A 16,012-nucleotide genomic window follows, 5' to 3' on the forward strand; every position below is an offset into this window, starting at 1 on the left:
CATTCCGATGACATATATGCAGGATCAGCTTGGCTAATTACCCGGGGGGATCCTGTCACATCTACAAAGGGCTTTGACCAGGTAAAGTAGCGTCTGGATTAAGCTGGTCTCTTCTGGCTTCAATTTCCCCTCACACGAGAAACTGTTTCTCTTATTCAGTTCAGTTCCTCAGCTCCCTGTGTTAGGTGCCTGGGACTGGATGACGCGGGGTATCTTCTATTTCTCTGATACCTCAGGCTCCCTCAGTGTGAGCATTGAAATCCTTTCACCTTCAAGCAGGAGGTAATCTATTTTTTCCACTTATTTCTGGGAAATGAGGTTGCCTTGCCTGCTTGGTACCTCTGGCCTTTGTGCTCCCATCTCCTTACTAGAAGGATCCAGGCCACCCAGATATGTAACCGTGCCTCTTGATATTCTGTCATTTTTTTTTTCCTTGCAAGAAGCTTTTGTCAAAGAGCAAGAACTGCCATTGTCACCAGGAAGTGAAGGTGAGAAACAGATGTCAACTGATAGGGTTCCCAAGGAGAGGCAGGTGTCACGTGGCCTAGGGCAAAGACTGCCGTGCACAGGCTGTGTCTCACTTGCCTACAGCAGATCCCCTTCCTGCTGTGACGCCAGCGGGGAGCTGTGGCGGGCACTGCCCAGCGCTGTGAGGAAGGCTGGCACTGAGCACCACCAGCTCAGGAAAAGACCCGAGTTCAAGACTCAGCACAGTTCATGCTAAATGGTGTTGGTTTTCACCGCCAAACGCTCAGATGTCGCAATGAGGGAACTTCTCCAGTCTGCCTGTGTGAGCTCATGTGTGGGAAGTCAGACAGCGTAGGGTGCCAGGCCTCACCCTCAACTCTGTTTTGAAGCATACGCACAGGGGGAGGGGGGCTAGCTGGCCTGCTGGCTTCCTGACCTCCTCCTGTCTCCACCTCCCTTTACCCCCCAGGAGGGTGGGGGTAACCAGTGCTTCTAACCTCGCTTCAGTTTCTTCAAGGGTTTTGGATACAGAACTCAGGTCCTCAGGCGCCGGTTGTAAGTGCGTTACCACTGAGCCATCTCCCAGCTCCTGCCATTCAGACTCCCCATTTCTGTGACAAACAACCAGGAAGAAAAAGAGAGATTATTTACTGCTATTCACGGTTTCTATCTTAATTATTCTTTTTAAAGGCTACTGAAAAGCTCATCAATTTCAAGTGGGAAACTAAAACTAAAACGTAATAAATTGATGTAAATTGATCACAGCACTAAAGCCCTCAGTTTTATTTATTGTTGTTAAAATTATTTTTAAAAGTAAATATAGATTTCCTAGTCTTGGTATGCCCTGATCCACCCCGGTGTACCCTAGTCTGCTTTCTGTTACTGTGATAAACACTGTGACCAGAGTAGCTTGGTGAGGAAAGGGCTTTGTTTCTTACACATCGCAATTATAGCCCGTCATTGAAGGATGTAAAGATAAAAAACTCAAGGCATGAAATTGACAGGGCAAGAGATTATGCCTGGGGTCACACTCCCAGCAACCGACTTCCTCCAGCTAGCCAGCCCATCTCCTAAAGTTCCCGGGGATTCTCAGAGCCCCACCGCCAGCTGAAGATCACGCCCTCAGCAGTGGAGTGGCAGCCTCACGCCGAAAACCTAACAGGGACCTTATGGCTAGCTGTACCCTTTGAGCCTTAGGGGACACTTTCAGGCAGATTGCCATCACTTAAGGCGTGATGAGGTCTGGTGTTCCGGCTGCCAATGGCAGGCAAAGCACAGGGCAGTCTGGGGCAGAGGCTCTCAGCAAGGCGGTGAAGAGAAGCCACCTTGGTCCCTGGTTGCTTAGGTTTGTGCGATGGCCCATCAGACGTGCCTGTCCCAGGCGAGGTAAGGGCGGTGAGGAGCGGGTAGATATTTGCTGGCCCCGTAGACCTGTCTCGGTGTGCGTCTCTCTGCTACATTCTTTCTCCGTTTGTTGAGACGGGATCTTTCTATGTAGTCCTGGCCGTCCTGGCGATCTCTATGCAGACCAGGCTGCCCTTGAATTCCCGGAGATCGGCCAGAGTGCTGGGATTAAAGGCGTGACCCACCCACCACACCTGGTCCCCTGCCTCCTCCTGTGTGCCTTCAGGGTCTGCTAGGGTTCGAATCTGATTGTCCACAGCAAAGGCCAATGTTTAGTCTCCGAAGCATCTAAATAACAGTGCTGAAAGGTGGTGAGACCTTTGGGTGAGGGTGGGGGTGGGGGGCCTACGGGTTCACACACACACACACACACACACACACACACACACCCCAGAGTTCTCCCTCTTAGAGGACCAAAATGGTTGCCTCCGAGTGGCTGTCAAAAAGGGGCCCCTAGCACCTCCTTGTTCTAACTGGTGGTCAAGCGTCTATCTGTCCTTACTGTGTCAGGAAAGAGCAAGATGGATGAATTTCAAGGGCGTTGGTGCAGGTGGACTGAACCTTGAGAGGCCACTTCAGGGGCACAGAGCTGGAGGGGGGAAGCTCCCGTACATTTGCTTTCCCGCTCTCCATCAGGGGCACGTGGCCTTCGGCAGAAGCCAAGTACACGTGGCTGCCATGCCCTTGGACTTGCAGAGCCACGAGCCAAAATAAACCTCTCCTCTCTATAAATGTTCTAGTCTCGGGTGCTCTATTACAGCAACAGAAAGTGAACTAAAACGAGGTCTTTGATGAGTCTCTCTGTGTCTGTTATTGCACCATAAAAATAGAAGGAAACAGTGAGTTTTCGGGATGGTTAAGGCGATGACCTCGCGGAGTGGCGACTGCGTCCTCCCTAACTCGTCTTCCTGCTGACAGCCGTCTATCTCTCACTCCTGAGCGGGCAGAGGGGCACCGAAGAGATGAAGCCCACTTCCCAAGTTCCTCACAGGACACCAGATTCAAAGTCATCTCCACAGAGAGTCTGGAAGAGCGCAGAAAGGAAGCATAAGCGTGTTGTGGTAGCTCCTGCCAAGGAGACTAGCCATAGCCAGTAATTTACAGGAACACTTTACAATTACATTGTTTCCACAGTGCCGGGGTTGAAGAAATCTTCTTAAAATATATGTATAAGTGTATATATATTGTATATATATACATACTCTATGTTTTCATGTGTATGTGTGTGAGTGTGTATTTGTGTGAATGTGTGTGAGTGTGTGTATGTGTGAATGTGTGTGCATGTGTGCATGAGTGTGTTTTATGTGTGTATGGTCATGTGTTTATGTGTGTGTGAGTATTTGTATGTGTGCGCATATGTGTGTTTATGTGTGTGTGCATATGTGTGAGTGTGTATTTGTGGGTATGTGTGTGTGTGTGTGGGTTTATGTGTGTTTCGGAGTGTTTCAGGGGGCTGTTTTAAGATCCTCTTCTCCGTGTGACCTTCAAAGCCCTTTGGATTTTACGTCAGGGCAGGAGCTGGCTTTAACAGTGGAGCCTGTGAGCCTAGCAGGAGGATGAACACTCCAAGGCCAGCCTGGGCTACAGAGCAGCGTCAGAAAGATCTTTCCAGTTGCAGTGCCCGCAGATTTTAATGGATGTGTGCACCTGTTTACTAAGCAAGCTAGCAGCAATAGCTACACGTGTATCTGCAAGTCACTGCAACGCCCACAGCCTGATGAGCAGGAGGAGGTGTCTGTGTATCCTTCATGTGTCGGAAAACAGCAAGATGGATGCCAAGGGTGTTGTGAGGTCTGTTCTCCTGGGCAAGGCAGGTGAACTGAACCCTGAGAGGCCACCTCGGGGACACGGAAGCCTGAGGGGATGCCCCCACACATCGCAGGTAGATGGAGGTCTCTGGGGAGCAGGGTGCTTTGGGTAAAGAAACAAGCAGCAGACGGCAGCGTTGGTAATAGCCTCTAACTGAATGTCATGAGCAGGGACGGTCTTAATTGCTGACGTTAATTATCGGCTGAGCTGCTTCCCACGCAGTGGTTGTGTGTGGAGTGCTCCTGGGAGAGCAGCTGTCTAGACGTCGTCGAAAGGGCTCCTGACTCCGCTGAGCAGTGCTGGCCGGGGAGCACAGACTGCTCACTGTTTGTCTTTATCGTGTGAGGTGTGTGCACCACACCCTGTTCTTTTCCTTGTCACCCACAGTCACATGGTAACACTGACTCTCTCCACCTTAAACATGTATCTGCTACCATGTGCCAGGAGTCAACCGGTGGATCAGTCAGGTTCTGTGATGATGTTAGCTCTGAGGAAGCCAACACACAGTAAGTGCTCGGTAAATGTTGATTACATGGATGGGTGCGTGGTTGGACAGTAGAGGACTGTGTAATATGCAGAGATGCATATGGGAGCCTTTTCTGTCTGTTTCTTTCCATGGCTTACAGCTGCCAATCTGTCTGGGCATTGGGTGGGTCTGAGGGGGTTACTGCCTGACCACCTGAGTAGGGCACATATCCTACCAGCGTTCCACCCCTGAGCTGCTTAGTGCCCCACGCTAACAGGCAGAGGAACTTAAGCGCCTATGTGGCCTCAGGACGCAGCCAAGCCAAACCCCAGTGGTGATGGGATGTGACAGTTGGGCATCTGTATCTGGAAGGCAGAAGGAGGCAGGGGGCCCCCAGCTCGAGTCAGCTGCCTCCAACTGGCTCCTTCTTCCTATGTGCCTTCTCAAGGTTCTGACGGGCATGGCTACTGGGTTCTGTGGTATTGGGGCTGATGTCTTGGCCTACTGATTGCTGGTTATGCAGCTTGCTGGTTCTGGAGTGCTCCCTTGCTCCGGCATGCTCCCTCTGAGCAGATAAAAATGGGCATTGGGGGGCACTGCAGGTGGGGTGGCCACGGGTCCCTAAGTCCTTGGTCCACACACCTTTTTCAGGGCGTAACTATGCATTCCTCGGGCCTTCCTGCTCCATCTAGTTAGCCCACTGGCTTTAGACACAGACTTTGATATGCCAAACTCCTTATTCTGAGCTTGACCTTGGAATACCTCCCCAGGGACTCTGGAACCATGTGGCCTCTCCGGGGATTGGATATTAGCAGCGCCACCATTGGTTGAGCCTTCCCTGCCCCCTCCTACTTTGCTATGAGATGATAGGAGGCCAGAAAAGTTGTGTGACTTGCTGACAAGCACACGGCCTGTGAGCTGCGCCTCTGAGATTTGAATCCGTGAGGCTGAGCATTTTATATGAGGTTACGGGTTTACCTCAGTTCACACCCTGTTCTCTCCTGCCCACCTGCTGGGTTCCGGCCCAGCCCAATCACCAGAACAGAGCACCCATCTCTGCTTCTATCTCCTCCACTCTCTGGGATGTTCCTTGAGGGTTGAGACTGCAGAGCTCTGTATGACCCTCACCCAGGCAGGAGTCCTGGAGGCAAAGCTGGAAGGGGCATCCACGCTCCTGAGTCTGCACATGGGGCCTGAGGGGCCTCATCTCTGAGGATCACACTGCTCCGCTGTGGCAGAGGGCTTCTCTTCTCTGGCCTTTTAGTACCCTCGCCCCTAGGCAGGGCAGTCCCTTTGACCAGTGTTCACTGCACCTTGTGTGTTCTTTCCCATGGATCCAGGGAGCGAGTGGTGCTCCTGTGGTGCCTCTGCAGCTTCTGGGCTTTAGTCCCGGCCATTTTCCTAGTTGTGTTGGCACTGACACACTGGTGTCCTTTGATTCACAGCCCTGCCCCCAACCTTCCACCCCCACCCCCACCCCCATCCCCCGCCCTGCCGTCCTTGTCTGACCACTGGCTTGTCCCTCTGTTTACCTGTCCTGAGGTAGGCCTTGCGTGGCTGGCAGCCTCCCCTGAAATGTCAGCTGGCCCTGCCCACACATGCCTGCTTCTGCCCACATTGCTCCTCCGTTTTTAGCCCTGTGGAGCCCTGGCCTGGCTTGGTCCTTACCTGCTGCATTCCTCATTCCTGTCAGAAAGACTTAATGCCATCTTTAAGGTTCTGGCTCCCAATCGTGAAGTGAGGATGAGGAGGCCGGTCCATGAGGAACGTGATGGGAAACAGCTATAGTCCTTGCTGGACTCCGGGGATGAGGACACTCAGCCCCACAGATCCTGTCTCTGCTGCCTCTAGTGATGTCACTGTCCTCAGTTTCTCCAGAGAGGCCTGGAAAGCTGCTGTGATAACCGGGCTACTTCAGCTGGTGGAGAGGCTGGGAGTCGCACTCATATCCGACCCTTAACCTTCACCCTGCCCACACTCCCATCGTGAGGCGTGTGTACATTTCCTTGAATAGCTGACCAAAAAGAAACTGCAGGGGATCAAAGCAGCTGTTAAAAAAAAAAAAATCTCTTCCAGGACTCTACCTGAGACTCCAAGTCCTACCCAACAATCTGAGAGTGTGTGTGTGTGAGTGTGCATATGTGTGGTGTGTGTGAGGGGGTGTGTGGTATGTGTGTTTGTGCGCTGTGTGTGTGGTACTGTGTACGTGTGTGTGTAAGAGGTGGCATGTGTGTATGTGTACTGTATGTGTGTGCGGTGCTGTGTATGTGTGGTTGTGTGTTGTGTGGGGGTGTGTGGTATGTGTGTATGTGTGCTGCGTTTATGCAGTGCTGTGTATGTGTGGTTGTGTGCTCTGTGTGTGGTACTGTGTACGTGTGTGTGAGAGTGTGTGTGCAGTGTGTGTGGTGTGTGTCCCTTTGTGTGTATGATGTGTGTGTGTGTAGTGTGGTGCTGTGCGTGTGGTGTGTGGCAGATTCTCATTTTATTGGCTGGACTGCCCTGAGCGAGCTGCTGTTCAAGGCCTTGCTTTGCCTTCTGATCTGCCCCCTGTGGAGTTAATTTCCAGAAAAAAAAGATTCTGGATGTAGCCAGGTAGAGTCCTGGAAGAGATTTTTTTTTTTTTAACAGCTGCTTTGATCCCCTGCAGTTTCTGGTGTTTCTGGTGTATTCTGGGATATAATAGCATCCATTCTTGACCTATTGCTTGCCACAGTGTACCCCAAGGCATGGTAGCCAACACTCCTTCCAGACTTAGCCTAAAGTCCTCAGGGGCCGACTTACCTTCCGTCAACAAGTTTGGTGTTGCCAGGTGTGGTAGCACACGCCTGTAATCCCAGCACTTGGGAGGGAGAGACAGGTGGATCTCTGTGTGTTCAAGGTCAACCTGGCCTACAAAGTAAGTCCAGGACACACAGAGAAACTCTGTCAAAAAACAAACAAACAAACAAACAAAACCAAGTTTGGTGTGAAGGGATAAACTGGAAAATAGATGTTTCATGGACATCAGATATTTTCTAAAGAGTCAGGACAAAATTGAGCAATGAGGTGCCAGGGAGTACTGAGCTCTGTGGACGAGTACCACAAAGGGAGTGAAGAGCACTAAGCTACAGTTCTAGCACCCACGATAAGTCCCTGTTCTCGAAGGTCCCAGATGCTCAGCTCTGAAGCGGGATTGAGGGTCATGGCTCAGCTAGCAGGGTGTCGGTGAGGGGGACTTTGATCAGTCGACTAGTGCTGGCCACAGAAAAGAAGCCCCACGAATGCCTGCAGGGTTTATCACTCTGCAGGGGGCCCCACTGGCGTGTCCCAGTTTGTGTAGTGTCTTGGGTTCCGTTCTGTTGCTGTGAGCACCATGATGGAAGCAATTCTTACAAAAGAAAACATTTAATCTGTGGGGGGAAGGGCTTGCTTACAGTTTCAGAGGGTTGGTCTATGGCTGTCATGGCGGGGAGTGCTGCAGATGCGTAGGCAGCCAGGGCCTGGAACATCCCCGAGAGCAGGAAGGCGATGCCCAGGCAGCAGACCCCTGCTCTGCATTGCCCCAGACCTTTTGCACCAGGTCCAACCCTAGTAGTGCTCATCAGCTTCCCCAGGAGCCTGTGGCTCATCTTGGTTGGCCCACTTACTGATGCTCTTAAGATGGCTCTGCACTCAGTGAGGTGAAGGCGTAAATCTGAGTGTGGTTCTGGCCTCAGACACTCAGAAGGAGCAGTGCTCCATGTGGATGAGCCAGCTTTGCATTCCTGGGACAATGCTAGGAGGGTCCTTTGGTGCCTGTTCCCTCCTGTGTAGACCATGATGTGCCCGCCTGGGACACTCAGGGCTTCACATGTCCCTTCATCTGCAGTGGGATCCTGGGAAGAACTTGCTCAATGAACTATAGGATCTGCTCAGGGTGTCTCCTGTCCCCCAGAATTCCTGGCCAGGGTAGCAGTCTCACTCAAGGCCAACAACGGGTTCTGTGGTCCACGCCTGCAGGAAAAGTACGTGGAGGAGCTGACAGCTGTGAGGCAGACGCTGCAGACAGACCTGGAGACATCCATCCGACGCATCGCAGACCTGCAGGCAGCCTTGGAAGAGGTGGCGTCCAGCGACAGTGATGCAGAAAGGTAACCAGTGACTGCCTGGTTGGGCGTGGGGTTGTGCTCTGTGGAGCTCTGTAGTCCCCAGAGGTCTCAGGCTGTATTTGCTGGGGGACCCCACACATTCCTGAGGGTTACTGGTTCGCTTGAACTGAGAGTAGAGGGATCTTGTCCTTGTCAGCTGTGAAGCATGGGACCTGCTTTGCTGGGCACGAGGCAGTTGGAAAGAGATCGGTGTGGGGTTCTAGGGAAGTGGGTTGCCTGGTCTGGGCCTGTGTTCATTGCTTTCTTGTTGCTGTGACACAGCTCCTGACAAAAGCCACTTAAGGGCAGGGCTGTTTTGGCATATGTTTCAGGGCTGTCGTCCATTATGGCTGGAAGTTATGGCGGCCTGTCCCCATACTGAGCCTGTCACTCAGGTGCATTTGTCCTGCCAGCACTGCTACCCACTCCTGCAGTGTTTCTGCCCTACGTAGCCTCTATGGTGCGGCTTGTTGCACAGGTTTGTAGTAAGCAGCTTGAAACGTGGTTCACTCCTGATGGCCCCGATGGCCCCGTCACCACCTGAGTGGCCGCGCTGGGAGCCTGCCAGCCCCCACCCATTTGCTCTGCCTGCAGTCACAGCAGTCAGATCTCAGGCCCTGGGGAGAAAGCTTCTCTCTGTTTCCATAAGGACACCCCAAGTCACACAGCAAGTTAGCTTTGTGTAGAGTTGGATGGAGCTCAATTTAAAAAGTTTTGCAAAATGTTTTTATTAAGTGTGTGTGTGTGTGTGTGTGTGTGTGTGTGTGTGTGTGTGTTGGAGCTAGGATCTTACTATGCATCTCTGGCTGGCCTAGAACTTGCAATGTAGACCAGGCTGCCTTTGAACTCAGAGAGATTCTCCGTGCCTCTGCCTCCTGAGTACTGGAATTAAAGGCATGTGTCATCACTCCTTCAGTTAGGACTCAAGCCTGAGAGGTGAGGCAGGCAGAGAAGGTTATAGGTCACTGTGATTTTCCTCATGGGAAGGACTAGACATCTGGGTTAGAGATGAGTGAAAACCTGAGAAGCCTTGGCAACAAGGAAAAGAACACACATGAGCATCCATCCACCCATCCATCCATCCATCATCCATCCATCCATCATTCATCCATCCATCTAACCATCCATCCACCCACCCATCTATCTATCCATCCATCCATCCATCCATCCATCCATCCATCTAACCATCCATCCATCTAACCATCCATCCATCCACCCATCTATCTATCTATCCATCCATCCACCCACCCATCTATCTAACCATCCATCCATCCATCTAACCATCCATCCATCCATCCATCCATCTAACCATCCATCCATCCATCCATCTAACCATTCATCCATCCATCCATCTAGCCATCCATCCATCTATCTATCCATCCATCCATCCACCTATCCATCTAACCATCCATCCATCCATCCATCTAACCATCCATCCATCCATCCATCCATCCCCTATTCATCCACCCAACCCCCATCCCCATCTATCTATCCATCCATCCATCTTTCTATCTAATCTATCTACATAGATAGATATAGAGATAGATAGATATGCATACATGTATTCATATATGTTTTTATTATTTTTCTAAAGTCTGTACAATGAGCATACACACCAGCACCCTATTTAGGAGGCTTTTTCCCTACAGTTTTTGCACTCAGTGTATGTATGTGTGGGCGTAGGTGTTCATGTATGTGCATGCATGTGTGTGAGTGTGGAATCCAAGGGGCAACCTTGGATGTCTCTCCTCATTACCCAGTAGCCGTCCACCGTAGTTTTTGGACAGAGTCTCTCACTAGCCTGAACTGTGCAGGGTAAGCTAGGCCAGCTAGCCGGTGAGCCCCGTGACCTGCCTGTCTCTGCAGATAGGTGGTTATGTGCTCAAACACAATCATGACCTCCCTTGGGGAAGTCCCCAGCTGGTCAGAGCCGCTTAGGAGTCTATGATCCCTGTCCTGTGAAGATCTTTACATCTAACTGTACCAAGTAATGTCCAGCCACAGCAAGACTGAGACGCTGGGCAGGTGAGGCATGCAAGCTCCGCCCGCCCCTCTCCAGAGCTTTATATGAAAACAACTTCCCAGTCATGCACACATTCCCAGCGTCTCTCTGTTCCCTGCTGAGCAGTGGCCAGACAGCAGATGAGGTAGCAGGCATTGTTGCAGCCACTCCCACTCCAGTGGTGTCGCCTCCTCCTCCTCTAGCCTCCTCAGGACAAAACTTGCATCTTTAAAATCTTCTTTTGTTTCTGATGTGTTCTGGGAGTGAGCGCTGGCTTCTCCAGGACATGTGTGCTTGTGGTGGTGAGATGGGATGACTGGGGACACTGGAAATCATCAGCTGTTAAGCCAAATTCAGGTGCCATTGTTCACTTTTGTTTCCTAATAAAGCACCCCAGACATCACCCCAGCCTCTGTCCTTAGAGCCACAACCCCCAGATGGTGCTCACATGAGACATGTCTGTCTCCCTGGCAACAAGATTCAGCCTCATCCTCTGACTGGGTCCATCTTTTCTGAGCTGCAGCTCCAGCATTCAGCTCGTCTTATCCCAATCTTCATATCGGAGGCTGTACATGTTCCTCCTGCTGAGTTTCCCGTGTCTTCTTTTGTCTTGACTGTGTCTCCGGATTCCACAACCATCAGCCTCACAGTCCCCAGGTTGGGAGGGAACTGACTTGTATCTCGGGGAGGCTGTGAGGTGTGGTGTCATCCGTGAGCATAGGTAGGTGTCATGTGATGTGTCTGGTACCCGGGGGCACTCCTCCATGCAGCAGCTTGTGGGATTGCTGCGGTTGGTGGAGGACAAGGCATAGACTCTGCAGTTCTACTCAAGAGTCCTTAAATATCACATGACAACTAACAAATATTCAACCACTCGGATTCTTGATCTCTTCAGTTCTATGATGGATCAGTAAGAGGTGAAAAAAAGCAACTCCCCACACAAAAGCAGGTGCCTGGTAGAGATTCAGCAATTACTGATTGCCTCTGCCATCTGCCCATTTATTCACCCACTCACTCACTAATTAATTAATTAATCCATCATTCACTTACTCATTCTTTCATTTATCCATCCACCCATCCATCCACCCATCCATCCATCCATCTATTCACTCATCCATCCGTCCATCCATTCATCTATCCATCCACCCACCCAACCATCCATCCATCCATCCACTCATCCACCCATCCATCCATCCATCCACCCACCCATCCATCCATCCATCCATCCACTCATCCACCCATCCATCCATCCATCCATCCATCTACCCATCCATCCATCCATCCACCCTTCCACCCATCCATCCATCCATCCATCCACCCACCCTTCCACCCATCCATCCATCCATCCATCCACCCATCCATCCATCCACTCATCCACCCATCCATCCATCCATCCACCCACCCACCCATCCATCCATCCATCCATCCACCCATCCATCCATCCATCCACCCATCCATCCATCCACTCATCCACCCATCCATCCATCCATCCACCCACCCATCCATCCATCCATCCATCCATCCATCCACCCTTCCACCCATCCATCCATCCACCCATCCACCCATCCATCCATCCATCCATCCATCCACTCACCCATCCATCCATCCATTCATCCATCCATCTATTTATCCACCCATCCATCCATCTATCCACTCACCCATCCATCCATCCATCCACCCTTCCACCCATCCATCCATCCACCCATCCATCCATCCATCCACCCATCCATCCATCCATCCACCCTTCCATCCATCCATCCATCCATCCATCCACCCATCCATCCATCCACCCATCCACTCACCCATCCATCCATCCATCCATCCACCCATCCATCCATCCATCCACCCATCCATCCACCCATCCATCCATCCATCCATCCATCCATCCACCCTTCCACCCATCCATCCATCCACCCATCCACTCACCCATCCATCCATCCACCCATCCACCCATCCATCCATCCATCCATCCACTCACCCATCCATCCATCCATTCATCCATCCATCTATTTATCCACCCATCCATCCATCCATCCATCCATCCATCCACTCATCCACCCATCCATCCATCCACCCATCCACCCATCCATCCATCCACCCATCCACCCATCCATCCATCCACCCATCCATCCATCCATCCATCCACCCATCCATCCTTCCACCCATCCATCCATCCACCCATCCACCCATCCATCCATCCACTCATCCATCTATCCATCTAGCCACTCATTTATTTATCCATCCATTCACTCATTCATTCATCCACTCACTCATTTATTCATCCGTCCATCCATCCACACCAGACACCCTACCATGGATTTGCATTTTCCTTCTTGCTTTTCATTTCCATTTTCCTCTATCTTAAGGTGGACAAGGGCTGAATAGCTTGTGTGAGATGTTCAGCGTGATGCCAGAGGCCTGGGTTTGTTGCATGTCTAAGGAATGGAGAACAGTTCGGTAATGGGGCTGTCTCCACACAGCCTACATTCTGGGGCATGCATGTAAGTGAATGTATAAACAAACAGGAGAATGCGCCTGACTCTGCAGGAAGTGGAAAGCCTCTGGCAGCTTGTGCCCGGTGGAATAGATGGCCCCAGCTTACAGACCCACAAGGGGAGAATCTGAGAAAATGTGAACAAAGACCAAGAGGAAAGTTCTAGAAAGTAGGAGAAGAGCCTGGTATTAGCTTCTTTCTTGAGAGAGGAGAGGTGTTAGCCCAGTTAGAGGCAGAGCCTCCTATAGAAAGGGACATGTCAGCTGAGGAATACACAGGGCATGCAGGCTGGCTTATGCGCATCTGGACCAGAAGCTGGTGCCATTTTTAAGGCCCTCCCACAGCTCTGTGACTCTGCCAGTCAGGGCACAGACTCCATGTTTCCACAATCCCCTGAGTGGCCGTACCGTCTGAGAATGATGTTGCATCACACTGCAGGACCATGTCACACTTGGGTCCTGGAGGAAGCCTCCCAGGCCAGAGCCTCTGCTTGTCACCTTGTCCCATTCCTCCACCTTCCCTCTCCTGTCTTCTCCATGGTGGTTTGCTGAAGCCCAGAGACTCTCAGTTCCCCAGGCATTGGGAACTAAAAAAGTAAAAGGTACCTACAGAAAAGTCCTGTCATTCCAAGGGGCCAACAGGGAACCTATCTATCCTTCGCTACTGTCATAATTAGGGCCTCTATTGCCTTGACAAACACCAGAATCAACTTGGTGAGGAGAGCGTTTACTTCAGCTCACAGCTCTATGTGACAGTTCATCATCAACAGCAGTGAGGACAGGAACCCAAGCAGGGCAGGAACCTGGAGGCGGGAGCTGATGCAGAGGCCATGGAAGGGTGCTGCTCACTGGCTTGGTGCCGATAGCTTGCCCAGCCTGCTTTCTTATACCATCCAGGACCACCAGCCCAGGGGATGGCCCCACCCACAATTGGGTTCAGCTCTCCCCATTCAACCATTAATCAAGAAAATGCGCTATAGACTCACCTTCGGGCCACTCGGATGAAGTCATGTTTTTCAGTCGAGGTTCTTCTTCCAAGATGACTCTAGTTTATGCCAACTTGAGAAGAAAACAACCAGGACAACCCCAGAGGCGCATCACTGACTGTCGACGGCAGAAAGAAGCATGCGTTGCAGAAGCATGCGTTGCACCGTGCTGGGTCCACCGCACAGAGCGGGGCTCCCGATTCCTGCCCCGGTGCCAGCAGCTCCAATCTGCACACCGTGCCTACTATCTCTTATTGCCTTGAGTAAGAGGTTTGGATTGGAGCCTGAAAGATTGGTCCAAGATGCTTTATAAACTCTCCATCAGGATTCAGACCGCTGGGGTAGGGAAGAGAGAGGGAGGAGGGGAGACGAGAGAGAAAGGCTAACTCTCCAACTGCTATGCGGAGAGACCCATACACATTATGCCAAATCACAGTTCCACAATTCACCTGGAATTAGGTCTTAATGGAGAAAGCCTCGCAGGCCGGGAGCCGGGCTACGTGCTCAGAAAGTCGGGCAGCGTGCAGCAGTGCTTAGGCCTGTGCGGCTCTGCAGCAGGGCCTGGCACTGTCAGACTGTAGTATCAACCTTTTAGATTATCGGTGATGTTTCAGTTTGCGCCCCCCCCCCCCCCGCCCTTCTCCTGCCTCCCCGAGGCCCAGAGTGTGTGCAGTAATCATGGAAGGAGGACTGCACTGGCCAACAGAAAACCCCATCTATTCCTGGCCCCCTGGATCTGCAGCTGCTCTGCCGGTTCCCTTGGTTGGGGATGCAGTAGGGTGTGGAGGGGTCTACATTTATCCTTGATTTCAGAATCACAGATAGAAGCGTGTCAGGCCCAGCTGGGCCCATGCGCGTGAGCATGCCCATAGAGACGGAGTGAGTGGACGCTGGGTGCTCTCCAACACGCATGCTCTAGTGCCCAGTCTGACATCAGGCTGGGAGGGGACCCAGAAGTGCCCGGATGGAACTGGAGACTGGCCTTCGGAGGATATACCGTGAGTCAGCAACTCACTGCTGAGTGCTGGCTCTGGTCAGGATGTGCAGTTCCCGCTGCGTGAAAGGCCAGCACTCTCCCCACAGCGCTGTTCTTGTAGCTGGCCCCCAGGAGCGATAAACATGTCCTGGCCTGGAAGAAGAGCTTGAGAGAGCTCTCCATTCATCTAGAAAGGCTGACACCCAGTTAGAGGCACAGCATGGGCCCCTGCGCCCCTTAGCATGTCTTTAAACGATGCTGTGCAGCTTGTCCTCCGTCTTCATGAGCATAATTGCAACCAACACCCAGACGACGAGGTAGATTGACAGAATCAGAGCTTCCACTCTTCACTGTGTCTATTTCCAACAGTGTAGAAATGGAGGGGGGCTGTCCTGTGTGGTACCCTTTCTGGGGGGCAATTGTTACTGGTTGGCACTCGCTGCCCTCGCACGGTCTCTGGGCTCCTATCAGAGAGAAGGAAACCGAGTCTCGGAGGTATTTAAAGTCATTCACTGATGCGTGCGTTATGTAGTGAGGCCATGGCTTGGTTTCACCTTGCCTTCACCTCCAGTGCCAGCCAAAGGCAGCTTTGTTTGCTGTTGCCGGGTCAGGAAGCGCAGGCTTACAGCAGCTGTGCCTTGTAGAAGCAGAGGCAGCGATGGGCAAAACCCTTACAGTAAAAATAGGGATGGGACGGGGCACAACACAGCAACCCAACGTGCTTGCTGCACTTAAAAGGCCAACAGACAAACGTGTGGAAAGCCAGGGGTGCCAGCACGTGTTTGTGACGCATGTGTTTGTGATGACAGCACTGGGGAGGCAGAGACAACAAATCTTGGGATTTGCTGTCCAGACTGTCTACTTGGTAAACTCCAGGCCAGTGAGAGACTCGGACTCAAAGAGCAAAGGTGGACGACTCTTGAGGGACAAGGAGGTTGGCCTCAGAACACACACGGACATACATACATGTGCACACACGCACACCCACACACGTGTTCTCTTGTCCCCCCCTTTCTCCCTCTCTCTCCCTCTCTCTCTTTCTCTCTCTCCGTCTCTGTCTCTCTCTCTCTCTGTCTCTCTGTCTCTGTCTCTCTCTCTCTCACACACACACACACACACACACACACTCACGTGCGAGGCCACTGAGCTTCCAACCCCAGCTTTGTGGAGACCACAAGGCATGGTGATGTTTGGATCCAGCTCACAGCTGTGGAACGATGCCCCCCTTGCTATTGAACTGACTTCAGCCTCTGGGTTTCTGATCTGTGAGTCCTGGGGTAGAAAACCATGGAAGACATATTC

General features: G+C 51.8%; 1 protein-coding gene across 1 annotated transcript in view; it reads left to right on the top strand.

The window, feature by feature from the left end:
• Myo18b (myosin XVIIIB) overlaps window positions 1-16,012 on the top strand; it is a 200,747-nt gene that overhangs the window by 155,801 nt on the left and 28,934 nt on the right. Inside the window, 1 exon segment of the mRNA XM_051162160.1 lies at window positions 8,126-8,256. Coding sequence (XP_051018117.1) covers window positions 8,126-8,256 — 131 coding nt within the window.

This window comes from Acomys russatus, chromosome 19, assembly GCF_903995435.1.
Source record: "Acomys russatus chromosome 19, mAcoRus1.1, whole genome shotgun sequence".
Classification (NCBI taxonomy): Eukaryota; Metazoa; Chordata; class Mammalia; order Rodentia; family Muridae; genus Acomys; species Acomys russatus.